Source organism: Echiichthys vipera, assembly GCF_963691815.1.
Source record: "Echiichthys vipera genome assembly, chromosome: 17".
Lineage (NCBI taxonomy): Eukaryota > Metazoa > Chordata > Actinopteri > Perciformes > Trachinidae > Echiichthys > Echiichthys vipera.
Genome location: NC_139842.1, coordinates 26,597,930 through 26,619,474, shown reverse-complemented (window position 1 = coordinate 26,619,474; position 21,545 = coordinate 26,597,930). Strand labels below are relative to the sequence as shown.

Sequence of the window (21,545 nt, the reverse complement as noted above, 5' to 3'; positions counted from 1 at the left end):
CTGCTTAATGGCTTCTGGTGAATAATTAATTCAAGCATCATCCTGATGCTCATATAGACCTTCTTCACACTGAAGTGGTCACTGCAATACAGGGGAGCGGCCTACCCTCCAATTAAATGCATTATACTATTTATTAATGCACAATAATATGGTGGCCTCTAAGGACAAAACACATACACTAGTAAAAGTACAAACGTTGAAATGCACTTCAGATTAAAAAACTGCAGCAGACACTAAATACAAACAAGGCAAAAACACAAACATTCAAAGAAATAATCTCCAAATTCAGAAATGCATCAACTACTACAACACTTAAAAATAAAAACACAAACATCTGGAGAAATTAAAAATGTATGAACAGCTGAAAATACCAAACAAAACATACACAAGTTAAAGCTAATGTATTGAGAGAAATGTGTTGCAAATATCAATGGTTTATTTGTTTCATTTTGGGAGGATATTTGCTTCATTCTCACATTTGCAGTGCATTTCCTTACTGGTGCTGCTTGTGCTTGTTTATATGTTTGCTATATTACCACTGTAATCTATATGTAAATGTGAGTCCTCCCAGAAAATGTCTTAATCAGGAGATATACTGTATATTTAAATATTTCACCAGAAAACCCACGGAAAAGATGTCCTTGTATTTACGTATTAATTTAAAAAGTCAAGACATCTGTAATAACCACGGATGTAGAAATATATAAATGAATCATTTTATCTGACTTCTGGCTAAATGAAGGAAGCTTTTGAACAAAGTCTATGTGTAAATATACCACTTCTACTGATGGAGACTGATCGTAACTGTTCTCTTTGACAGATCGACATCGGACTGATGGTAGGCAACAGCCAGGTGATTTTTGAGAAGGCTGAGAGTTCATCCCTCACACTAGTTGGTACGTTTCTTATTTCAAAAACATTCACTGACCTCAGGATTTGGATTTTGAAGGGCAAACAAAAGGAAAATAGGTCACTAAATCATGGCAGTAAATATAGCCAGTTTTTCTTGAGCATGATTATATAAGTGTAACATCGTCAGCTTTAAAAAGCTGAGGTATTTCATTGTATATATTTCAGTCCTGATAGTAAACTCAGAGTTCTGCATAAACAATATAAGGGCCGTGGAGCCACAGTGCAACAGTCTCTTATCTATTTCCTCCACAGGATGGCAGTAAGAGCACATGACAGTGTTGTATCACTGATGCATCTTCCATAAATAACTTGTCTGCTTTTAATTCATTCTTAAGCTAAAGAAATCCCATTTCCTTCCCATCACACAACATTCTGAAGCATGTTTTTTTTACAGAACTTTTTAGACAAAAATCTTACTCTGTCCTCGTGGAGTCACATGCATTGAAAAAATTATATCTGTAAGTTTCTGGCAAAGAAGTTCCCTTATGTATTTCAACAGGTAAAGCAAAGACCAAAGAGGCACGTCAAACAATTATCAACCCCGAATGGAACTTTGAGAAGATGGGCATTGGAGGTCTGGACAGGGAATTCTCTGATATTTTCCGCAGAGCCTTTGCTTCTCGAGTCTTCCCTCCAGACATTGTGGAGCAGATGGGTGAGAAACCTTCTCTATCCTCCTACACACACATCAATAGATAGATAGATAGATAGATAGATGGATGGTAGATAGATAGATAGATAGATAGATAGATAGATAGATAGATAGATAGATAGATAGATAGATAGATAGATAGATAGATAGCACAAAACCATCCAGCTCCCTCATTGGCAAAGCCAAAGAAAAAAACTTGCTGTTAAGGTGTCAGTTTTCATTGAGTGGTCTCACATGCCACTGCCACGTGCACTTCTTGCGCCTTTTTTGCTGATTTTGGATGACACAAGGCAATATCATCTCATCAATCATTGATGATCATCAATCATCATCATTGTCGATGCCGGTAATTTGCAAAACAGCACTGTCCTCTAGGATATATTGCGTAACATCCATAACAACTCTGAAACTGGACGGTATTAAGGGTTGTAACGGAGACAATGTGGTACGGACGGACAGACGAATTGCGTCCGGAACCAGAGGTATGTATCCACCTTGACAGGTGGATCACGGCCCAGGCTAATACCCAGAAGCTGTCCAATCTAGTACATTGTATTTTACTCACAAATCAGTCTGGTAAAGTGCAGTGGTGATAGACAGATGATTTATCCAATCAGCAACCAGTATTTTCGCCTCTTCCCAAAAGATCCCCAAACCAGAGTTCCAAGATGGATCTGCTGAGCATATGCGAATATGCGAATCAATCCATGTGGCGGATTCAGGTTATGTCCAATCCAGATCGAGTCCAAAATCGAGTCCAAAACCAAAGAAATAACTGAGAATTATTAAATTTGACACATCATTTACTTTCATAACGTTTCTAGCATTAACGGAACCTTTGTATCACCTCACATGAAGCCAATCAAATCTGTGCATTTTTTGTCAGTGAGTGAGTGAGGACTGGCGCCCTCACCGTATGCCACCATGGGTTTAGCGGCCAAGCTTGGTACTGTAGCTCTCGCCTGTTTAAGTGACGATCCTGTAACGGAAGCACACTCGCCCGTTCACTCCCATACATGTGGGGAAGAGGAGGTCGCCTCCAAAAATCTTTTTTAGATACCAATCGAAAGACTCATAATTATCTTCCGACTCTTTACTAAAAAAATGTATATGGGCATAATTTTAGACCCGACCAAAATCGAGTTCGGGCAGGAGAAGGAGGGTGTGCGGCTAAAAAGAGGTGTAGTGAAAAACTTCCCATCTCCATAGAGCCCGGTGCAAGGCTCCGGCAGAGACACGACTCTTCTGCTCAAACTTTTGCATTGTGGCTGTTGTTTTTTTAATTGTTTTTCGTTGTTCTCCGTGTTGTTTCGTGCTCGGGCATGGACTCAGGAACGCGAATATTTATACATCCAGTAAGTCCTCCCGTGTTCACGAGGACCAAAAATGATGGCGGTCTTACGGGAACCTGAACCACTGAGTAGCTTTCCATAGGAATGAATGGTGGGGCGACTGTGGGTTAGTGGTAGAGTGGGTCGTCCTCCATTCGAATGATTGACGGTTCGATCCCCGCCTCCCCCGGTCCACATGTCAAAGTGTCCTTTGGCAAGACACTGAACCCCGAATTGCTCCCTGTGCTGTACATGGGTTTGTAAATGTGGTGTGAATGGTTACATTAGATTAGATGGTATGTAGATGTCCACTCCCATCAGTGTGAATGCCTGTGTGAATGGGTGAATGTGACAAACACTGTGAAAGCGCCTTGAAAGGCGCTATATAAGTACAGGTCAAATGGGCGCCATTTTTTAATTCGCTGTCTATTCTTTTTCGATGTCCATGGAGCTAAGACCGACACAACTCCGCTGGAGACAGTTTTAGTTGAACTTATTCACACTTTAAACTTATCTTCAAACCAGAACCTCCTCAAATGTGACATTTTCACGACACAGTGCCCATGGAAGCACTACCGCTTAAAGTTGTCACCCATAGTGAGACAGGAGAGGGAGAAAGTCCTCACCAGCTGTATGATACCTGACACTGATTGGAGAGCAGGGGCCACCAGTCAAATCAAAGCACATAATGTACTTGACTTGTGCATTTTAATGGCGTTTCTCTCCTTTCTCTCAGTCCATGGAGTGAATGCTTGGCCTACATTGACTCTGGTTTTTGCCCGTCTCCGCTCACTCAGCTGCTGGGACAAATAACGCCCCCTTCACTGAGGCTCTGAAGCAGCTGCAGGATTGGCAAACTCCATTTCACCCAGTGCCAGCCTACAGTAGCTGTACCCAACAACAGACAACCCTGGCAACCAGCAACGCCCAACACTATTGGCTGCTACAATGGAAACAGAACGGAAAAGAAAGTCATTGTCAAACCCGTCAAAAAATTTAAATATTAATTCAGACTAAATGTATTTTTTAAGGAAAAGCAAAAGTTTTATTCTGTATCCCACAAAACACCCCGTGGGTGTATTTCTTTTTTTTTAAATATAGCTTTTAATAACGATTCTACATAATCAACCCTTAAAGGCGGAACCAAATATCACACCGAGGTTTATGATATGGAGTTTAACAAGTGTGAATAGGTTGCCAAGATTGTCTGTAATCGCGTCGTGTCAGGAGGACCTTGTTCTCATTCAACTGTAGGAAGATTTCATGTCCTCCAGGCAGTTCATGAGACTGATTCGATTGTACCAGTTGTTTGGTTTCAGGGGAGATAAAGCTGGCCCAACTGCCTTAGTTTTATGTTTATTTTTTGTGCTGAGACTCGATGCCTGTTTATTGGCTTACTATGAGACAATTTATCATCATGTTTCTGTGTTTCTTGATTTAACTTCACTCTTATGGATAAAACATTTGTTTAGCACAATCAGATCTTGCTAGTTATATTGTATACTATGTGTTCACCACAGTAGATAATATAATACAGACTATTACAGGAGGAAACAGGGTTAGTCACAGCAGTTGTTTTTTTCTCATACAGAAAGAGAGGGGGGGGGCAGACAGAGAGACAGATACAGCCACAGACAGTAACACACATTTTATTCCTTGGTTTTATGATTCATTTAATAATCTGGTTTCTTCTTCTTCTAGTTGAATGACATGCATACATCTTTCCCCACTCTTATCCTGCCTTGTCCCTGTTATTTCTTATGCCTTATTTTCTTACATCACCCTGCATCTTACATTTGTTTCTTTCATATTTTTATTTCTTCATCTCTCTCTCTCTTCCCTTTGGCATTTCTCATCCCTCCCCTCTTTCTGTCTTCCAGGGTGTAAGCATGTGAAGGGCATCATGCTGTTTGGGCCTCCAGGCTGTGGTAAAACACTGATGGCCAGGCAGATCGGCAAGATGCTTAACGCCCGTGAGCCGAAGGTCGTCAATGGCCCTGAGATCCTTAACAAGTACGTAGGAGAGTCTGAGGCCAACATCCGCAAACTGTTCGCTGATGCAGAGGACGAGCAAAAGAGGGTGAGAGACGCTCAGTGTACTTTTTTATATCTTCTATATTTAGATATATAAGATTTATACCATCATATTTTATTTACACCTGTCTCCAGCTGGGAGCCAACAGTGGCCTTCATATTATCATCTTTGATGAGCTGGATGCAATCTGCAAGCAGAGAGGCACGGGCGCCAGCAGCACGGGCGTGCACGACACCGTGGTCAACCAGCTCCTGTCTAAGATTGACGGCGTGGAGCAACTTAACAACATCCTGGTCATCGGTCAGTAGCATCAGAGGGAATTGATTCGCCCCAGCTACCATCCTCACCAGCTGTATGATACCTGACACTGATTGGAGAGCAGGGGCCACCAGTCAAATCAAAGCACATAATGTACTTGACTCATGTATGAGCACGCAAGAGTCCTTATGCAGCAATCACTGGCTGTAAATCTTGCAGTGATATTTCTTTCTGTGAACCTTTTCAGTGTCAAAGTACATTTTATTATGATAGACATGCTGAAACCATCATTAACAGCCAATGAGGGAACTGGAATCGAATCATACTGTATCATCCTTCCAGTGGAGCTCCACAGATATTAGAGCCTCTATACCATGGAGCATGGTAGCTGTCCTGAAGGCTCTGGGTGGCCCAGCACCTCACTAAGTCACTTTATGTTGGTTTTCCTTTTTAAAGGATTACTATGCCCTCAAAATGCCCATTTGTACATCAGTTAGTCTTAGAGTGTTGCCTTGAAATCTTGAAGAAAACTGTGATTTGTGGCTTGCCTCCATGATGAACAGAGAATCGAAAAATGGAGTAAACCTTGTTGTGCTGGAGTTATGAGTCTGGGTTGTTGCTGCCATTGTCTAATTATTTGTTGTTTTCTCTTTCTCTCCAGGTATGACCAACAGGCCTGACCTGATAGATGATGCCCTGATGAGGCCTGGCAGATTTGAGGTCAAGATGGAAATTAGTGAGTGTTATGGGAATATTTCTCTTTCTCTGTCTCTTTCTCTGTTCAGCTCCATGCCTTTAAAATGCTATCCACTTTCTTAACTTAGCTTTGCTATGTTCGCAGATCTCACAAGACTTTTTTGCTGGGACAGAAACAGGTCTCAAACATTAAGTCGAGTTCATTTTTTCAAATGCCCTCCTGTCAGAGTGTTCTGGAGATATGTGGCTTGTGAAAAATGGCTCCAATATTTACTTTAGTGATTATGGGATGAAGAGATCAGTCATAATCTTCATGTTCACTCCTCCCATTGGAATCAATACACACTCCCCGGTCGGGAAACATCAAACCCTATTTCCCGAAAAAGGTCCTATATTCCCTGGTCGCATAAGCCTCTGCCTTCATGGATTTAATTCCGCTTTTGATAGGGCTAGAGGTTACGGTTAGGGTCAGGGTTAGGGGGTAGTGTTAAGGTCTACATAGACCTATTTGGTAGGTTATTTGGCACTGATTGTGGAAAAAATAACAGACCGAGAAACATAGGACCCTTTCTGTGTGGACTTTTTTTAAAAAGGTTCTGATGTTCCCCAGTCACAGACAAAGCAGGGAACATAGGTACACTCCCCTGCTGAGCACCAACTTTGATTGCATGATGATCGAAACTCTGCTGCTTGTCTAAAATGAACTGCTAACTTCTTGTCATAAAGCAAGACATGTTTACATAGTTAATTCATTTCCTATCACTAGTTTTTCTGTACTCACTGTATGTAGTTAGGTGACCTCTCAACACTAATTCCTTCCTTCCCATACGTCTGTCCATCTTTTCTGTCCACCCCTCTTCCTCTGTCCCTCGTTACCTCGTCTTCTCATCTCCAGGTCTGCCTGATGAGAAGGGGCGTGTCCAGATCCTGACCATCCACACTAACAAGATGCGAGGCTTCAACCTGCTCGCTCCTGATGTCGACATCAAGGAACTGGCAGCAGACACTAAGAACTACAGCGGTGCAGAGCTGGAGGGGCTGGTCAGGGCTGCTCAGTCCACTGCAATGAACCGACACATCAAGGTCACTTTACCAAGTCTTGATCCGTTGCCTACTGATTCTACATTCATATGTAGAATCCGTTCCTAGACATTATTCATAATCAGTAATAAAATAAAATCTCAGTAAGAAGATAGAATATCTCATCAAGATAATTAATAACCAAAAACCTTGAAACAAGTGAAATGCTCAACATAAAAACTGTCCCATATCTTGTCAGACAAAAAAACAAGCAAATATTGCCTTGATTTCAGATATTTCATCTTGACTTTTTGCAACGTAATCACGTGTTCTCCGTGTTTAGAACAGCGACCATAGTGGAGCGTGATAGTTGGTCATACAGAGCTACAGAAAACATTATAAAGTCGACTCCTTGTGCAGAGTAAACTCAACCTTGTGTAACATGGGAGTGCCCCTTAAGCCTGACATTGTTTTTATGTAATTGAATGTGTGTATTCTTTTCCAGGCCACATCTACAGTGGAAGTGGATATGGAGAGAGCAGAGAAGCTGCAGGTCACCAGAGCTGACTTCATGGGATCCCTCAACAATGACATCAAACCTGTAAGTACCAGGTCTTTTTAGACACTATGTCCCTGACTGGAGAATGTAATATAATCCTGAAATGTGAAAAGGCAAAACTCAGTTCCTAACACTTCCTCATGTTTTCATCTAGGCGTTTGGTACAAACCAGGAGGATTACTCCAGCTACATCATGAACGGCATTATCAAATGGGGTGACCCAGTCACTCATGTCCTAGATGATGGAGAGCTGCTGGTTCAGCAGACCAAGAACAGTGATCGCACACCACTGGTGGCTGTGTTACTGGAGGGTAAAGAACCTGAAATTCAGTAATTGGCAAAAATACAGTAATTGGCATCAGCTGATTCAGCTGTTGTCAGACAATTGTTTGGGCGTAGTAGTACCACAGATATGAGGTAGTATGGCCCTACTCTTCCGCTAGATCACACGCAATATTGACAGCAACAATCCCGAAAATGGCCTTTCCCAGTTAAGGGAATAATCAGATTATTGAAGTTCCCCATGTTTACATGAGGGGGAGAATGATAAAATGACAGAGTAACTCTTCCTCCGGTACAGTAAGTGGAGCTCGAATACAGCTTTATATTCCGGTTCACCTTTGTCAAAATCAAAAATAGCTGACTCTTGGACAGAATTTCGACAGAAACTGGTTTTCTTGGTAGTGATGTTAGTTACCATGGTGAAGTCCTCCCTCAGATTAAAGGTAACTCTCTATTATTGTTGTTTTTCACATTGGGGAGGGGAAGTTATATTCTACGGAGCATGTGCAGACGAGAAACCTGATAATACTCAAGTTAAGCTGTGTACATGAAGGAATAATCAGGGTACTGAAGGAGTTCTCTAGGTCTGTTAACCAGGGTATGAGGACTCCGGTTTTACTGTACTGTGTTTGCATAGTGTTTAAGAAACCGTATTATTCCCTTAACCTGAATATAATTGATAGGGAGTGATAGGGAGTATTAAAAGACTGAAAGTGGGGTTTATGTCCAACCACACCCTAACCAACTAGTTTGATGGCTAAACCTAACCATGTAACATTTGTTTTTGTTCGAATTCACAACGGAACTCCCAGAGTGTTAAAAGTGACATCAAGAGGTCGGCGAGCGTTCCCATGTTAATAAATAATAACAGCCTTCTGAAACTACTGGAACTGTAGGTCTAGCCCTTCTAACCCATAGCCATTCAGTGAAGTGATAACATCTAAAGCTGGTGATGGCATTATGCACACTAAGACATACACTATTTAGTCTAATAAAAGAGGTTTTCAAATCAGTTCTGCTGTTTTTACAGTTTTGTCAGTCTTGCTGATATTGTCTTACTTTCCACAAGATTTAATCCAATTTCCAGAGTGTTGGTGATATTCAAGCGAGATCAATACAAAGATTTACACCATCCAAATGGAAAGAAAATTACAGTTTAGTTCAAGCTGACGAAGAGTTATTTTTGTACCCTTTTGTTAAGAAAAAACTGAAGAAGTAGCCTCACATTGTCTCCACAGCACTTTGTCCATAGCGCTGGACTATGGTCTTGGGTAGAGCTAAGACGACGGTGCCCTTTTAAAATAGATGGCAGAGACTGCAGAAGGGACCACCAGTTTTCCTTTAAGTTAAATACATTCAAAAAGAGAAAATGATTCTTTGCTGCGATGTCCCAGCTTCCCCCCCACTGACTGGCACAATAACACACAAATACAGACACATGCAGACAGTTAATGGTACCTCTCCTCTCCCCTTGACAAACACCCCCAGGCCCACCCCACAGTGGAAAGACAGCATTGGCAGCTAAGATTGCAGAGGACTCGCAGTTCCCCTTCATTAAGATGTGCTCTCCAGACAAGATGATTGGACACTCAGAGATCTCTAAGTGCCAGGCAATCAAAAAGGTGAGTACTGTAATGTGTTTTAACCCTTATAGTATATCAACAAACAATGAGACATTTGCATTTAAACAATGGATTATGGAGCTACTCTCCCTGCCTGTCTTTGTCCATTTCTCGGTCCATCTGTCCCCCTCTCTCTCTCCCTCCTCCTGTCTCTACTCTGCTTCAGGTCTTTGATGATGCTTATAAGTCACAGCTCAGCTGTGTGGTGGTGGATGACATTGAGCGTCTGCTAGACTACGTACCCATCGGTCCTCGTTTCTCCAATCTGGTGCTTCAGGCTCTGCTGGTGCTGCTGAAAAAAGCTCCACCCAAGGTCAGCGTTTATCTGCAACTTGTATAAATATTGTTACTATTAGTATATATGTATACTTTATTGTCAACAAATCACACGAAAAGACCAAAGCCAACAATTAACTGATCTTACTAACAATTATTGTGTGTGTATGAAAGCCTGATACATCTCCTTCCTCTGTGCCACAGAGCTCCATTGTTGTCGTGAAACACCAATGGGCCACACTGTTTCACTGGGTGACATGTTCCTCCATTATCATGAACACACTGTAGTTTGTTTGACTGACTCGATCTCTACACTAGGACAGTGGTGTCTAACCTAGGGGTCAGGATCCCCCATACGGTCGCAAAATACATTTGATAGGTTAATAGATTTGAAAAGCTAAAGAAATTCATTTCTGCTAAGCAAAATCTTCTTTCATCACTGTCTGAAGTTTTGAGAGGAGGTTTTGGTCTTTTCATGGGATTTGTTGACAATAAAAAATATAGAATATCAACAAAATACAAATATTCTTACTAAAAGAAACCAATGCCATTCTCATGTCTGTCCGGATGATAATAAGGCAGCAGCCGATTAGCTTAGCTTAGCATAAAGACTGGAAACAGCTAGCCATTTGTTTAATCTTTACAAAAACTGTGTGCAACGTAGTTTTGGGGGTGGTTATGTACTGTGATATTTTTCTGACATGGCGCATTAACCCGGCTGGCTGTTTCCATCCGTTTCCAAACTAAACTACCTGGTTGCTGGCTTTAGCTTTATATTTAACAGACAGATATGAGGGTTGATCATTTCTAGCCTGGGAACCAGACAAAAATGGGAGATGATGTTTTATTTGCTGGCAGATTGATGTGGTCAGGCCTAATGGCAGTATTTTTCATATGTGGCATGGTTGATACAATAACTGAGAACTTGCGGATGACACCATTTGTGGCTCACCCAGCCTCATGCCGGGGCCAATACAGCACGCATAAACCTAGGCCAGTGAAGGGGAGCGCTGTCAGTTTACACTAGTCAGTTTACATCTGTCCGTCGCTGAGTGCCAAAAATATTCTATCCTGATATAACTAATTTCATATCTGGAAAACAATATAAACATCAGGATATAGCATGCTTACTACATGTTAAAGCATATTTATGTATCCTCATGTATGAATTTAATTATTTAACACTACTTTATAAATATATCAAATATATGATATAAAGACAAAACGGCAGTCTTCAAATGATATCCCCTCAGAATAGTTCACATCAGAGTTTAGGAGAAATTTGAGTTAGTATGTGCATGTTATTTTCAATTTACAGTAGATGATGTAATTGTGTATCATGATATCTCAATATATGATTTCACATTATAATAAATGATCACATCCAACTATCGTCCAGCCCTATTTGAGTCTTTCAAAACTATTCCTTCAAGATGACAGCTATATATATTTTGTGTAATAAATCAGGCAATAAATTAAATATTTCCCCATAGCATTTTACTTTGTGTTTCAGTTTTCTCCTTAAAGTTTTTACTGTGTCTGTGCCTAGTTTTCTGTTATTGTTTTTTTTGCATCAACAAGTCATTAGATTTAGCTAGATCATAGATAGCTCTGTGTGTTTGAATCAGATTTTTTCTTTTTAATTAGATCAACAAAAGCTGGAACTGTGAATTTGCTCAATCAAAAAAACAAATGAATCTGCTGAAATGAGATCTACACTGTACCCATTACATTTGAGCTTGTAAGTTAATCTCCACTCATCACAGAAACTGAAAGAATATTCTTTCCATGCCATTTATTCCGCCTGCAGGGTCGGAAGCTGCTCATTATCGGCACCACCAGCAGGAAGGATGTGCTGCAGGAGATGGAGATGTTGGACGCCTTCAGCACCACCATTCATGTCCCCAATATCTCTACTGGGGAGCAGCTAGTCGACGCTTTAGAGGTATTAACGTGCACACACATGCACACAATTACAGGCATTCACTTTCATATAGTCAACCCATTTAGTTGCTTGAAAGAAGATGTTCACAATTGCCTGCTCTTACAAGGACACAGCCTTGAAAGACCCTGACTCTGTATCCGTAGTGTATGTGAAGAAAAAACTGCATTCACTAATAGTACTGAAAGGGGGGGGGGGTTATTGCACTTATAACATTATAAGCGCCACCATGAAGTCTCTCATCAACCACCGCTGTTTTACACAAACACATTGCACTACTCTGCAAATAGCAAATTATTGAAACAAGTTCAAACGAAAGCTGTCAAACCTTGTAGCACCCTTCATTCTTTCAAAACACAGTATTTTTTTGCAGACATAGTAGTCTGCACGGCATGCAGCAGCATCTGTGCTGATCCTGAAGTGATGTGGTTCAACAGGGAGGTGTAAAACAAAACACTATTTTCAGACTTTTTTTTCATAAATCTAGTTTTCTCTCGAAGACTTGTCACTTTTTTCTTGAATATTACGTCTCTACCCCAGTTCTGTATTTTTATTTTTTTTATATGTGGCCCTAATACGCCATCACACTTCTTTATCTCAAAGGTAGTATTAGAAATCTCATCTCATGTTTGTTGTCTGTGTAGCTGCTGGGGAGCTTCACAGATAAAGAGCGGGCAAGCATCGCACACCAGCTCAAAGGAAAGCGAGTCTGGATCGGCATCAAGAAGCTCCTCGTGTTGATCGAGATGTCACTGCAGGTACGGCAGACTCCCTGCAGCAGTGAAGCTGCTCATAGAGCACCATGCATAAGCTGTGATGTGATGTATAAGATATTAGACAACAGATATATAGTACATAGAGGAGTAAAGACAACAGGAAATTCCATGGCAATTAACAATAAACTCTTTTTTTTCTTACTAGTTAAAGCTACAGTAAGCCCTTTTCCATTGTACACCTGTAACCTGGGGTTACACACAATCTGTATCTTTAAGGACTTTGAGAGGCTGTCCTTGTGTTTTTTCAACCATATTTCCAAAAAACGTCATGGTCAATGTCGTTGGTCAAGGCATGACCAACTACAACTTGTCATGTATGTTTAAAGTTGTACTCTGTAAGATTTCCATCTATTTACTTACCTTTAAGTTAATATCTATCAGAGAGTGACTTATTCACCCATGCTTCATGCTACTCTTGTAACGACCACAAAGAGAAAAAAATAATTTGAATGAAATATGATAATTAATGACATAAAGTGAATAAATGTCACAAAACATAATGTGAATAAAAGTTGAGATTTTGATCCCATGCGCTCTGCTTCACAATGGCCTCAGTTTTCATTGAGAGACCCCTAGTGGTGATTTTCCACCATAGATCCTGGCGCTGGAGATGGTTCCTGGAGATGGGCCCCAGCGCTGGAGGGGCTCTGCAGCGGATTGCAGACAGCAGATATTGATTACCTTACTCCTCGTTTTCTAAGTGTGTAGTTGAACCTATAGGTCTTCAGGTTAGGTAAAAATGTTGCCTGATGGTGCAACATGACCAAGCCCCCAGGAACTGCCCAATTTAACCTAGTGGCCAAACTGTTCAATTGGACATAAAGAGTTGGCACTATAGCCCCCAAAGATGCAGAAGATCTGGGTAATTTTTTTACATGGAAGTAGGGCTTCAGCTATTGAATCTTTTTGTCATTGAGTATTCCACCCATTATTCCTTAAATTAATTATAATTTTGCGTAAAAATGTATTACAATTTGCGTTATTTTGTAAAAACAAATATTATGATGTGTGTGTAGTGTCTGCAATACACTCAAAATTTACCATGAATAAGTTACTATTGAAACAATTCAAAGTGGTGCATAAAATTCTCTATGACAAAAGTGTTTAAACACAAACAGGTTGATTTATAAATGAATTAGAGAAAGATATTATCAGGAAGAGCGAGTCACTCTCTTCCTGTTTACTGTAACAACAAACAACGAACAAAACTCCACTGACACATTTACTCAAACAAAACTATAAAGACTGATCATGAAGATGACGTTATGTTTAACATTCATGAAAAACTAAACACAGAGGCGTTCACCAGGACACTTAACGTTACACATTATCTTCCTATTTCTCCGTAACCACGGCAACCGCCCTCCTTAAACTTGAACAGCGGCGCTCGGTTAAGTGGCGTTAACAACGGGCTGCTTTTAGCACAGACGCTCAATCATCCATGCCGTGCTGTTGTGGTAGAACAGTTCTAGTTCACAGTGGACACATTACACCTTTTTGGCTTCTTTTTTAAGTGTGAAATGATTCCAAACATATCCTCTGCCTTTTCCGGATGTAGTGGTGTGCATCCGCAAAAACGCTCCGTGTGAAACAATGATCCCTGCGCTGAACCAAAAGCAACCTTCAAGGTCCACTTCCAGTCCGTCATAGTCTCGCAGTTGACTTCCGTTCGCTGTTTCATAATATATTGTACAAGTTTTTGTGCAGAACTTTTCCTATGATATCCTACAAAATGGTTGATGAGAATATGTTGAACTGATTGCTGACGGTAGATTTATTTACCAGACAAATGTGAGTATTATCAATTTTCTCATCAAAGTCTTAGCAAGAAAAAATGTTGAACTATTCCATAAAGATGAGTGAAGCTACTATTTGTGTTCTAGTGGACCTCTACAAAGGGACCAGTATATTGACTGGGATGACCCATATTGACTTCTGTTGATTTTTTGTTACTACTGGTTGCTCCTACTGTCAACAGACCCTTCAATCTCTCTCTGCCCTTCTGTGTTCTTTACTGTCTCCAGATGGACCAGGATTACAGAGTCTCCAAGTTCCTGTCTCTGCTTAGAGACGAGGGCGCGTGAGTACACCATTCCACCAATCACAATACTTTTCGTTGCTTCCATCAACCTTAACCCTCTTGTCTTATTCTCATCTCCATCCATTTTATGGTTTTCCTTTCATTACACCGTCAGATTATTTTCTTTAGACTATTAAGTATATATTGTTATTACCAAAAACATCATTGAACTTTGAACTTGAACTTTTAACACACCACAGTTATGTTACACTAGAATACATATTGAGTTCGAAGACTCCTATCTTGTATTTCCACACTGCACATAGTGTAGTCCTAACAGTGTAGAAAAGGGCTAACAGTCAGTCAGTCACCAACTATTGACCTTAACAGCTTTATTTTGCAATCACCAGGTTGAATGAAGGCGATCAAATCCGAATTTAAGGTGTTGGTCGCTCTCGCTGTGCACTGGTAAGGTCGACAGCAAAGCATTGAGACCAGTGTCTGAAGTTAGGAGTACAAAACCTGTAGCTTGTCAGTTAGCTATTAGATTAGAATTTCCCTTCATTTTGTTACTGATCTAGAATTTGGATTGCATTAGCTTCAGATAACTGTTTTAATGGTGTTTTAGTGTTTACAGTTTACATGTAAAAAAGATTTGTGCTGAGGGAATTTTTTATTTTATTTTGCACAATCGTGTCTCATTCAAAGTTTAAAGTGAGACTATGTAACTCCACAAGATACTTTTACATGATAGTCCTATTGTCAAATGCTAATGGAGAAGAGTTAGAAAATGAAGTCCGTAGTATCAGCTACATAGACTGTAGCTACAGTCACTGCGTACTGTCCGCGCTGCAGTCACACCGAGCTGGTTGAAAATTGCAGTTTTACCAAGTTACAAAGTTACTAGCTAAAGCTAGCACTAGCTTGGTAACATAAGCTCTGATACCAACGAGAAACTGATTGCTTAACAAGACATTTTGAGGTGACAAATAATGTCCACATTGCCATGCATATGTATTGCTAAGCCTCTATGGGAGCGTACCTATGTTCCCCGGGTCCTATGTTCCCCGTCTGTTATTTTTTCCAAAATTAGCACCAAATTCCATAGCAAATAGGTCTATGTAGACCCTAACACTATCCCCTAACCCTGACCCTAACCGTAAACCCTAACCCTAAAAAAAATGCTGAATTAAATCAGCGAAGGCAGAGGCTTTTGTGACAGGGGAACACAGGGATGACCTTCACTTTTCAGATGCAAAAGCTCCATCCAACAGTATCTATATAAAGTTTGCTAACATAAGCTAATGTTGCCACCTGACTGACACAACTGATAAAAATTGTATCAGCTAAAGTATTGAGATTAATTGGAAAGAGCACCAGTGGCTTAATATCAACTTGAAATTTGTAAGAGAAAAGTTTGTTGTTGAGTTAAATAGTCTCGCTTATCCAGCTCTTTGCCCCTCCATCTTCATACCTCTTTCATTAGCAAAATGGATTTTTACATGGCGTTGTAAAATGTGTAAACCTAGAGATACCATGATATCTTGGTATATGATATATACATCTTTATTTGACTGTTGCAAGCAATTTATGACTCATAGCATTGAAGTTCATTTGTATTTGTTTCTGAAGATGAGTGATTATGAGTGTTAAGGTTTTTTTGCACATTTTAGCTGTTATATTTTGATTATCAGTTTCAGTCCTGCTTCTTATGGTACATGTTTCAGGAGTCGGTTGCATTAGCTCTTTATAAACTGAACCTTAAACCCAGTTCAGACCAAAGATTCGCAACGCAACTGTTTTCCAACGTCGCAGGTGAAAGTTGCAGCAGTGTGAACTGACCCGTCTCGTTGCGAATCTAACCGTCTGATGACATCGCCAGCTATTCAACTTGTCAAATCTCCATCAGCTGGTTTTAGAACGTAACACACCTCACCTGTGGCAACAGCCAATCAAGTCTTAGCAAAGTCCGCTGGTCAAGTCACTGACAAACTGTCAGCTGGTTGAAAAGAGCGTTATGAACGGAGGCTCAACGAGCGTGTGAGAGAGAGAGACGGAGAGAGAGGGTCGAGCGAGCAATACAATGAATAAGCAGAGCGAGTGCAGTAATTCAGAACAAAGCAGCGAATCAAAGAAATAAAACATTTTATTTCTCTGTTTCATGTCTTTAGAAATGCAGCTGTAGAGTGTATCTCACTTTCTCTGTCCTCGTTTATTTTTTTAGAATGCTACAAATCATATCCAGCTACAAAAAAGCCTGACAAGTTGGAGGTCAGAACGTTAGTACAGAGAGGCGTTGCTATGGAGATGATACACCGTCTCCTCTCGTCGCATTGGTCTGTCGGGCAGGTTTCAGAACGTTGCAGACCTGCACGATGCAAGTAGTTGCAAGTTTCAACTCGCTGCGTTGCGAATCTTAGGTCTAAACTGGGCTTTAGAGTAGTTATATGTGTTTACCTAATGAAAATTAACAGATAACTTAATTGAAATGGCCTCACCACACAAACCAAACAAAATATTTCATAGAGGTAGTTGTTACTAAATATTAACATCCAGTTACTGCCATGTGTAATCGTTCATAGCTAACTAAATTTACTGACAAAGCAAGTTAGCTTGTTAGCATATGAACTATTTAGATTTTAGAGGAAGACTAAAAGAGGCAAAATGAATTACAGTCGACAAATCTGACCAGACACTTGATCAAAATGCTGCTTAATAATGGTGTAAACCGGGTAGAGTGGAAATGATATTTCACAGAAATATACAATAACTCCAGCAACAGAACATGCTTAAATTATGCTCTTAACTCTGAAACACATATTTCTCCATGTGCATATGGAAAAACTAAAGTAATACTTGGGCTTGGGCTGCAAATGTTTCCTAGTGACATATTACACATAAATGCACTCTGATTTTTCTTGAAGCTCTTATTTAGCCGACGTTATAACAGCCTGTGGAAAGTGCCTTAAAAATAACTCTAGGGCTGGGCAATAATTCTATAAAATCATTTATCGCCTTTTACTGGAATTGTATCGTGATGAAATTATTACATTAATTATTATACAATTATTACACAATTACGTCATCTAAAGTGATAATAACAAGCACATGCTAACTCATTGTAATAAAATGAGAACATTTCTCAAAACTTTTAGTTTATAACATATTAAATTCACGCAAGAGTATAGAAAAATAGGCTTTATCATGTGGTTATTTCATAGAGACTATTTATTTATGGAATTACCAGAGACATTGTGCAAAACGTAAATAAAAACAGAATACAGTGATTTCCAAATCTTTTTAAACCTATATTCAACTGAATACACTACAAAGACAAGATTTAATGTTCAAAATGATAAACTTTATTGTTTTTTTACAAGTATTCACTCATTTTGAACGTGGTGCCAGCAATATGTTTTAAAAAAAGCAGGGAGAGGGGCAACAAAAGACTGGGAAAGTTGCACATTCTGCACGTGTTCCAACAGCGTGGCTTTGTAGTGAGAGAGTGCAGGTACAAGACTGGTCTGCTGCAGTCCACACCTGTCCCCCATTCAAAATGTGTGGAGCTTTATGAAGCACAAAATATAATAACGGAGACCTCGGACTGTTGAGTAACTGAAGTTGTACATCAAGCAAGAATGGAAAAGAATTCCACCTACAAAGCTTCAACAATTAGTGTCCTCAGCTCCCAAATGCTTATTGAGTGGAGTTAAAAGGAAAGGGGATGTAACACAGTGGTAAACATGCCCCTGTCCCTGCTATTTTGGAACGTGTTACAGGCATCAAATTCTAAATGAGTGAATATTTGTAAAAAAATAAATAAAGTTTATCGGTTTGAACATTAAATATCTTGTCTTTGTAGTGTATTCAATTGAATAAAGGTTGAAAAGGATTTGCAAATCATTGTATTCTGTTTTTATTTACATTTTGCACAACATCCCAACTTCATGGGTATTGGGGTTGTATATCGTGATATATAACAATACAGAGAAATTAAATAACCTATATCGGGATCAAATATTTTGGGCATATCATCCAGCCCTAAGCAACACTGTTCATGTCAGCTACAGTCCATTGTTCAAATAAGTGAGCAACATATATTTGATGAATATAGCACAGACATGACTCAAGTCAAGTCGAGTCACAATTGTGTCAAGTCAAGTCTTAGTTAAGACAAGTCAAGTCACTTACGTGCAGTTTCTTGTCTTTAAATAGACACAGGGTAATAGTATCTAATAATATTATTGGCCAATTGATCTGTTCATGTAACCTGTTCAAAAATGTATTATAATTATTGATATACAGTTAAAAAACGAACATTCATCAAATAACCTTATGAGAGCTTATTCTTTATTTCATAATTATTGTTAATTATTTATTTATTTTATCAATATAGTATATCAAAAACATATCCCCTCCCACTCATTTTAGCAGTGAAATACTGACAAAAACGTCATCAACCAATTAAGTTTATATATTTATTTATTTATTTATTCTCAATCAAAATGCCAACATTTTATTCTAGTGATTGTTTTGATTATACAACTTTTTAGCAGGCTAACGCTAGCTATCTATGGAGTTGTGAGAGATCAGATTGTATCTGGCTATCATTAGCTATCATCAGCCCGCAAAGCCACTGGGTAACGTTACACACACAAACTTGTAATGTCAATGTGGACAACTTATTTTAAAATTTTACAAGAACATCAAATTGACAAAGACAAGTTATTCAAATCATCATGTCTCAATTCAGGTCAAGTCACAAGTCTTTAACTTTCAAGTCCAGTCTCAAGTCTTTTATTTACTGTCAAGTCAAGTTGTAAGTCATCAAAACAGTGACCAGTCCACATCTGTGGAAGAAATCTTCCCATGTTTACGATCCATATGACATTCTCGAGTTTAATGAGTGCAATGAGATTTAATCAATGAAAACGTCTGATGACTTTGCAGTTGTTGTAATAGTAATAGTAATAGCAGAAGTAGTAGTCTTAGTAATAAAAGTAATAGTAGTACTGAATTTAAAAATACCTGTTGCAACCCTAACCTGGCCATTCCTGTTGAAAACCCCAGAGCAGATGGCTGGAGTGAAAGCGGTGTGTTGGAGGATTGAGGCTTGCCTTTGTGTTTGACATTAAAACAAATGTATTCAATCCTCCATACACAGAATGTAGAGTGCAGTAGTCTCAAAAGAGCACTGAGTGATGGTGTTATATTGTGGCTCTCTTCTTGTTTTATAGCCAGTTAAAACCTGCACATCGTTTTTTATTTTACTCAAGAAACCGCCCAGCGTTGTGTTGGTGTTGTGTGAGTACACCGGAGTTTGTCGTTGGTTGCTAAAAATTGAGTCTTTTAAGGGGAGGTGGCGTAACGCAACACACCCACAGGAAACTGAAGCAACTCGTCTTCTGCTTTTTCCTCTTTCTAGTGATCGCAGCTTCTATGAGTAGAGGGGCCGGAGGAACGAAGCAAGCATCTCGCCACCAACAAGCCACCCGTGGGTCAAAATGAAGAAGGGGAGGAGCAGAAGAAAAGACGTTCCTTTTGTCCACCCACCCAGTGATTCATCTGTCCATTTATCTCCTTAAATACACACCTTGTCATAGAGGGGAACCCACCAGTCCCCTTTATCGCAGCATGTTTCCGTATGCAATATCACTGTATCACCATCCTCCTCCTCTTCATCACCACTAACTTTACTTTTTGACATATCGCAGCAAACTACTGGAAGTCGTACTGTTAAAAATCTGTTATCTGTAAAGAAATTGCAATAGATGATTTTAAAAAGTTCTGTTGTGTGCATTGTGCGTAAAAATAACCCAAAAAAAGCCATGTATGTTTTCAGCTATAGTATTTGTTGTGTTTGTTGTTTATCCCTCGTCCTGCAAAAGATAGTTATTATTAGAATGATATATCTGTACATGTATACAGATATACAGTATGTACAATGTATCCTCACAAACACAGAATAAACAGAATACATTCAAAACTGACACAAAACTCCAAACCATTTGAATATTTAATACTTGAATCTATGCGAGGCTTTTAGTGATTATTTAGTGGCTGTAAAAAAAAAGCTGTTCCATGTGTAAATGTAAACCCTTTAAATATACAGTATGTAACCTGTTCATGTTCTGTAAATAGTATATATAGACAAATGCAGTATGCTAATTATTTAAATGATCAGTCTCAAGTCTATTTCGTACTATATCAGTATGATTCTTCTTCCCTATTGGTCCAGAGATGTTGACTTTACCAGGTTACTGTAATAGTGAAAGTAAATGTTGGATTGTTGGCCTGTCTGTCTGTGTTGCGTACAGTACAGTTCAGTTCAGTCTAGCTATTGTAGCTACAGTGTTAAAGCTAAAAAATATTCTGCACTTATGACATCGACTCAAAAAACCTTTAGTACTTATCTCAGCGGTATTTCTTGGCAACTCGAGCTTGTGTCTGCTCGTGTGCATGTGTGGGGAACTAAACGCTGCATGTGTCCAATGTGTTAGAGCGTGTGCGAGTGCGTGGTGGTGTTTATGAATGTGAGCATGTGTGTGTTTTAGTGTGTGTGTGTGTGTGTGTGTGTGTGCATTTGAATCTAGGCTCAGAAAATCTGTGGTTAATTTGTGGGGGTTTTTTCATGTCATGTGTTCAGTGCTTATTGTCCAAAGTTCTTGTTTTGTTCTGACCATCGACGATGTGTGTATGTTTGTGTGTTTGTGTAAATATATATCAACATGCAGATGTATTATTGCAATAAAAAGCACAGATGCACAGAAGAAAGAAGCTTCCAGATTCTTGTCTGGTCTTTTATTTTGTACAGTTTATTCTTACAAAAGCGTTGCAATATTAGAATGAGGTCTTCCCCTACATAACAGACATTTAGTGAAGTTTACATTAAACAGAATACATATCAGAGGGGGTGCAAACAGTCAACTGCAGAGGACAACTTACATTTACACCTCACCACATTCTCCACATGACTTAGATCATAATTCTCTAGATAGTGTAAAAAAAAAAGAGTGGTTGTTTACCTTTAATATGTAGAGGGAGTCTTCTTTTCCATTGGAAGAGTTATGGATAAGCGTTTGATCCAAATAATGAACTTTATAACTTCTTCCAAGATAGTGAGAGAGCTCTTTGCAGTAAAGGTTTAAAGGTTGAACATGTAGA

General features: G+C 39.4%; 1 protein-coding gene across 1 annotated transcript in view; it reads left to right on the top strand.

Annotated features, from left to right (window-relative positions):
- The window catches only part of nsfa (N-ethylmaleimide-sensitive factor a), a 77,098-nt gene extending 56,058 nt beyond the window's left edge, over positions 1-21,040 (top strand). The window contains exons 7-20 of the mRNA XM_083931704.1: positions 821-896; positions 1,412-1,567; positions 4,776-4,975; positions 5,065-5,230; positions 5,850-5,924; positions 6,780-6,967; positions 7,410-7,505; positions 7,618-7,774; positions 9,234-9,367; positions 9,534-9,680; positions 11,454-11,588; positions 12,230-12,343; positions 14,386-14,441; positions 19,807-21,040. Of these exons, the coding sequence (XP_083787830.1) occupies positions 821-896; positions 1,412-1,567; positions 4,776-4,975; positions 5,065-5,230; positions 5,850-5,924; positions 6,780-6,967; positions 7,410-7,505; positions 7,618-7,774; positions 9,234-9,367; positions 9,534-9,680; positions 11,454-11,588; positions 12,230-12,343; positions 14,386-14,441; positions 19,807-19,828 (1,722 nt within the window). The 3' untranslated portion in view covers positions 19,829-21,040. The remainder of the gene's footprint in view (positions 1-820; positions 897-1,411; positions 1,568-4,775; positions 4,976-5,064; positions 5,231-5,849; positions 5,925-6,779; positions 6,968-7,409; positions 7,506-7,617; positions 7,775-9,233; positions 9,368-9,533; positions 9,681-11,453; positions 11,589-12,229; positions 12,344-14,385; positions 14,442-19,806) is intronic.
- The last annotated feature ends 505 nt before the right edge of the window (positions 21,041-21,545 follow it).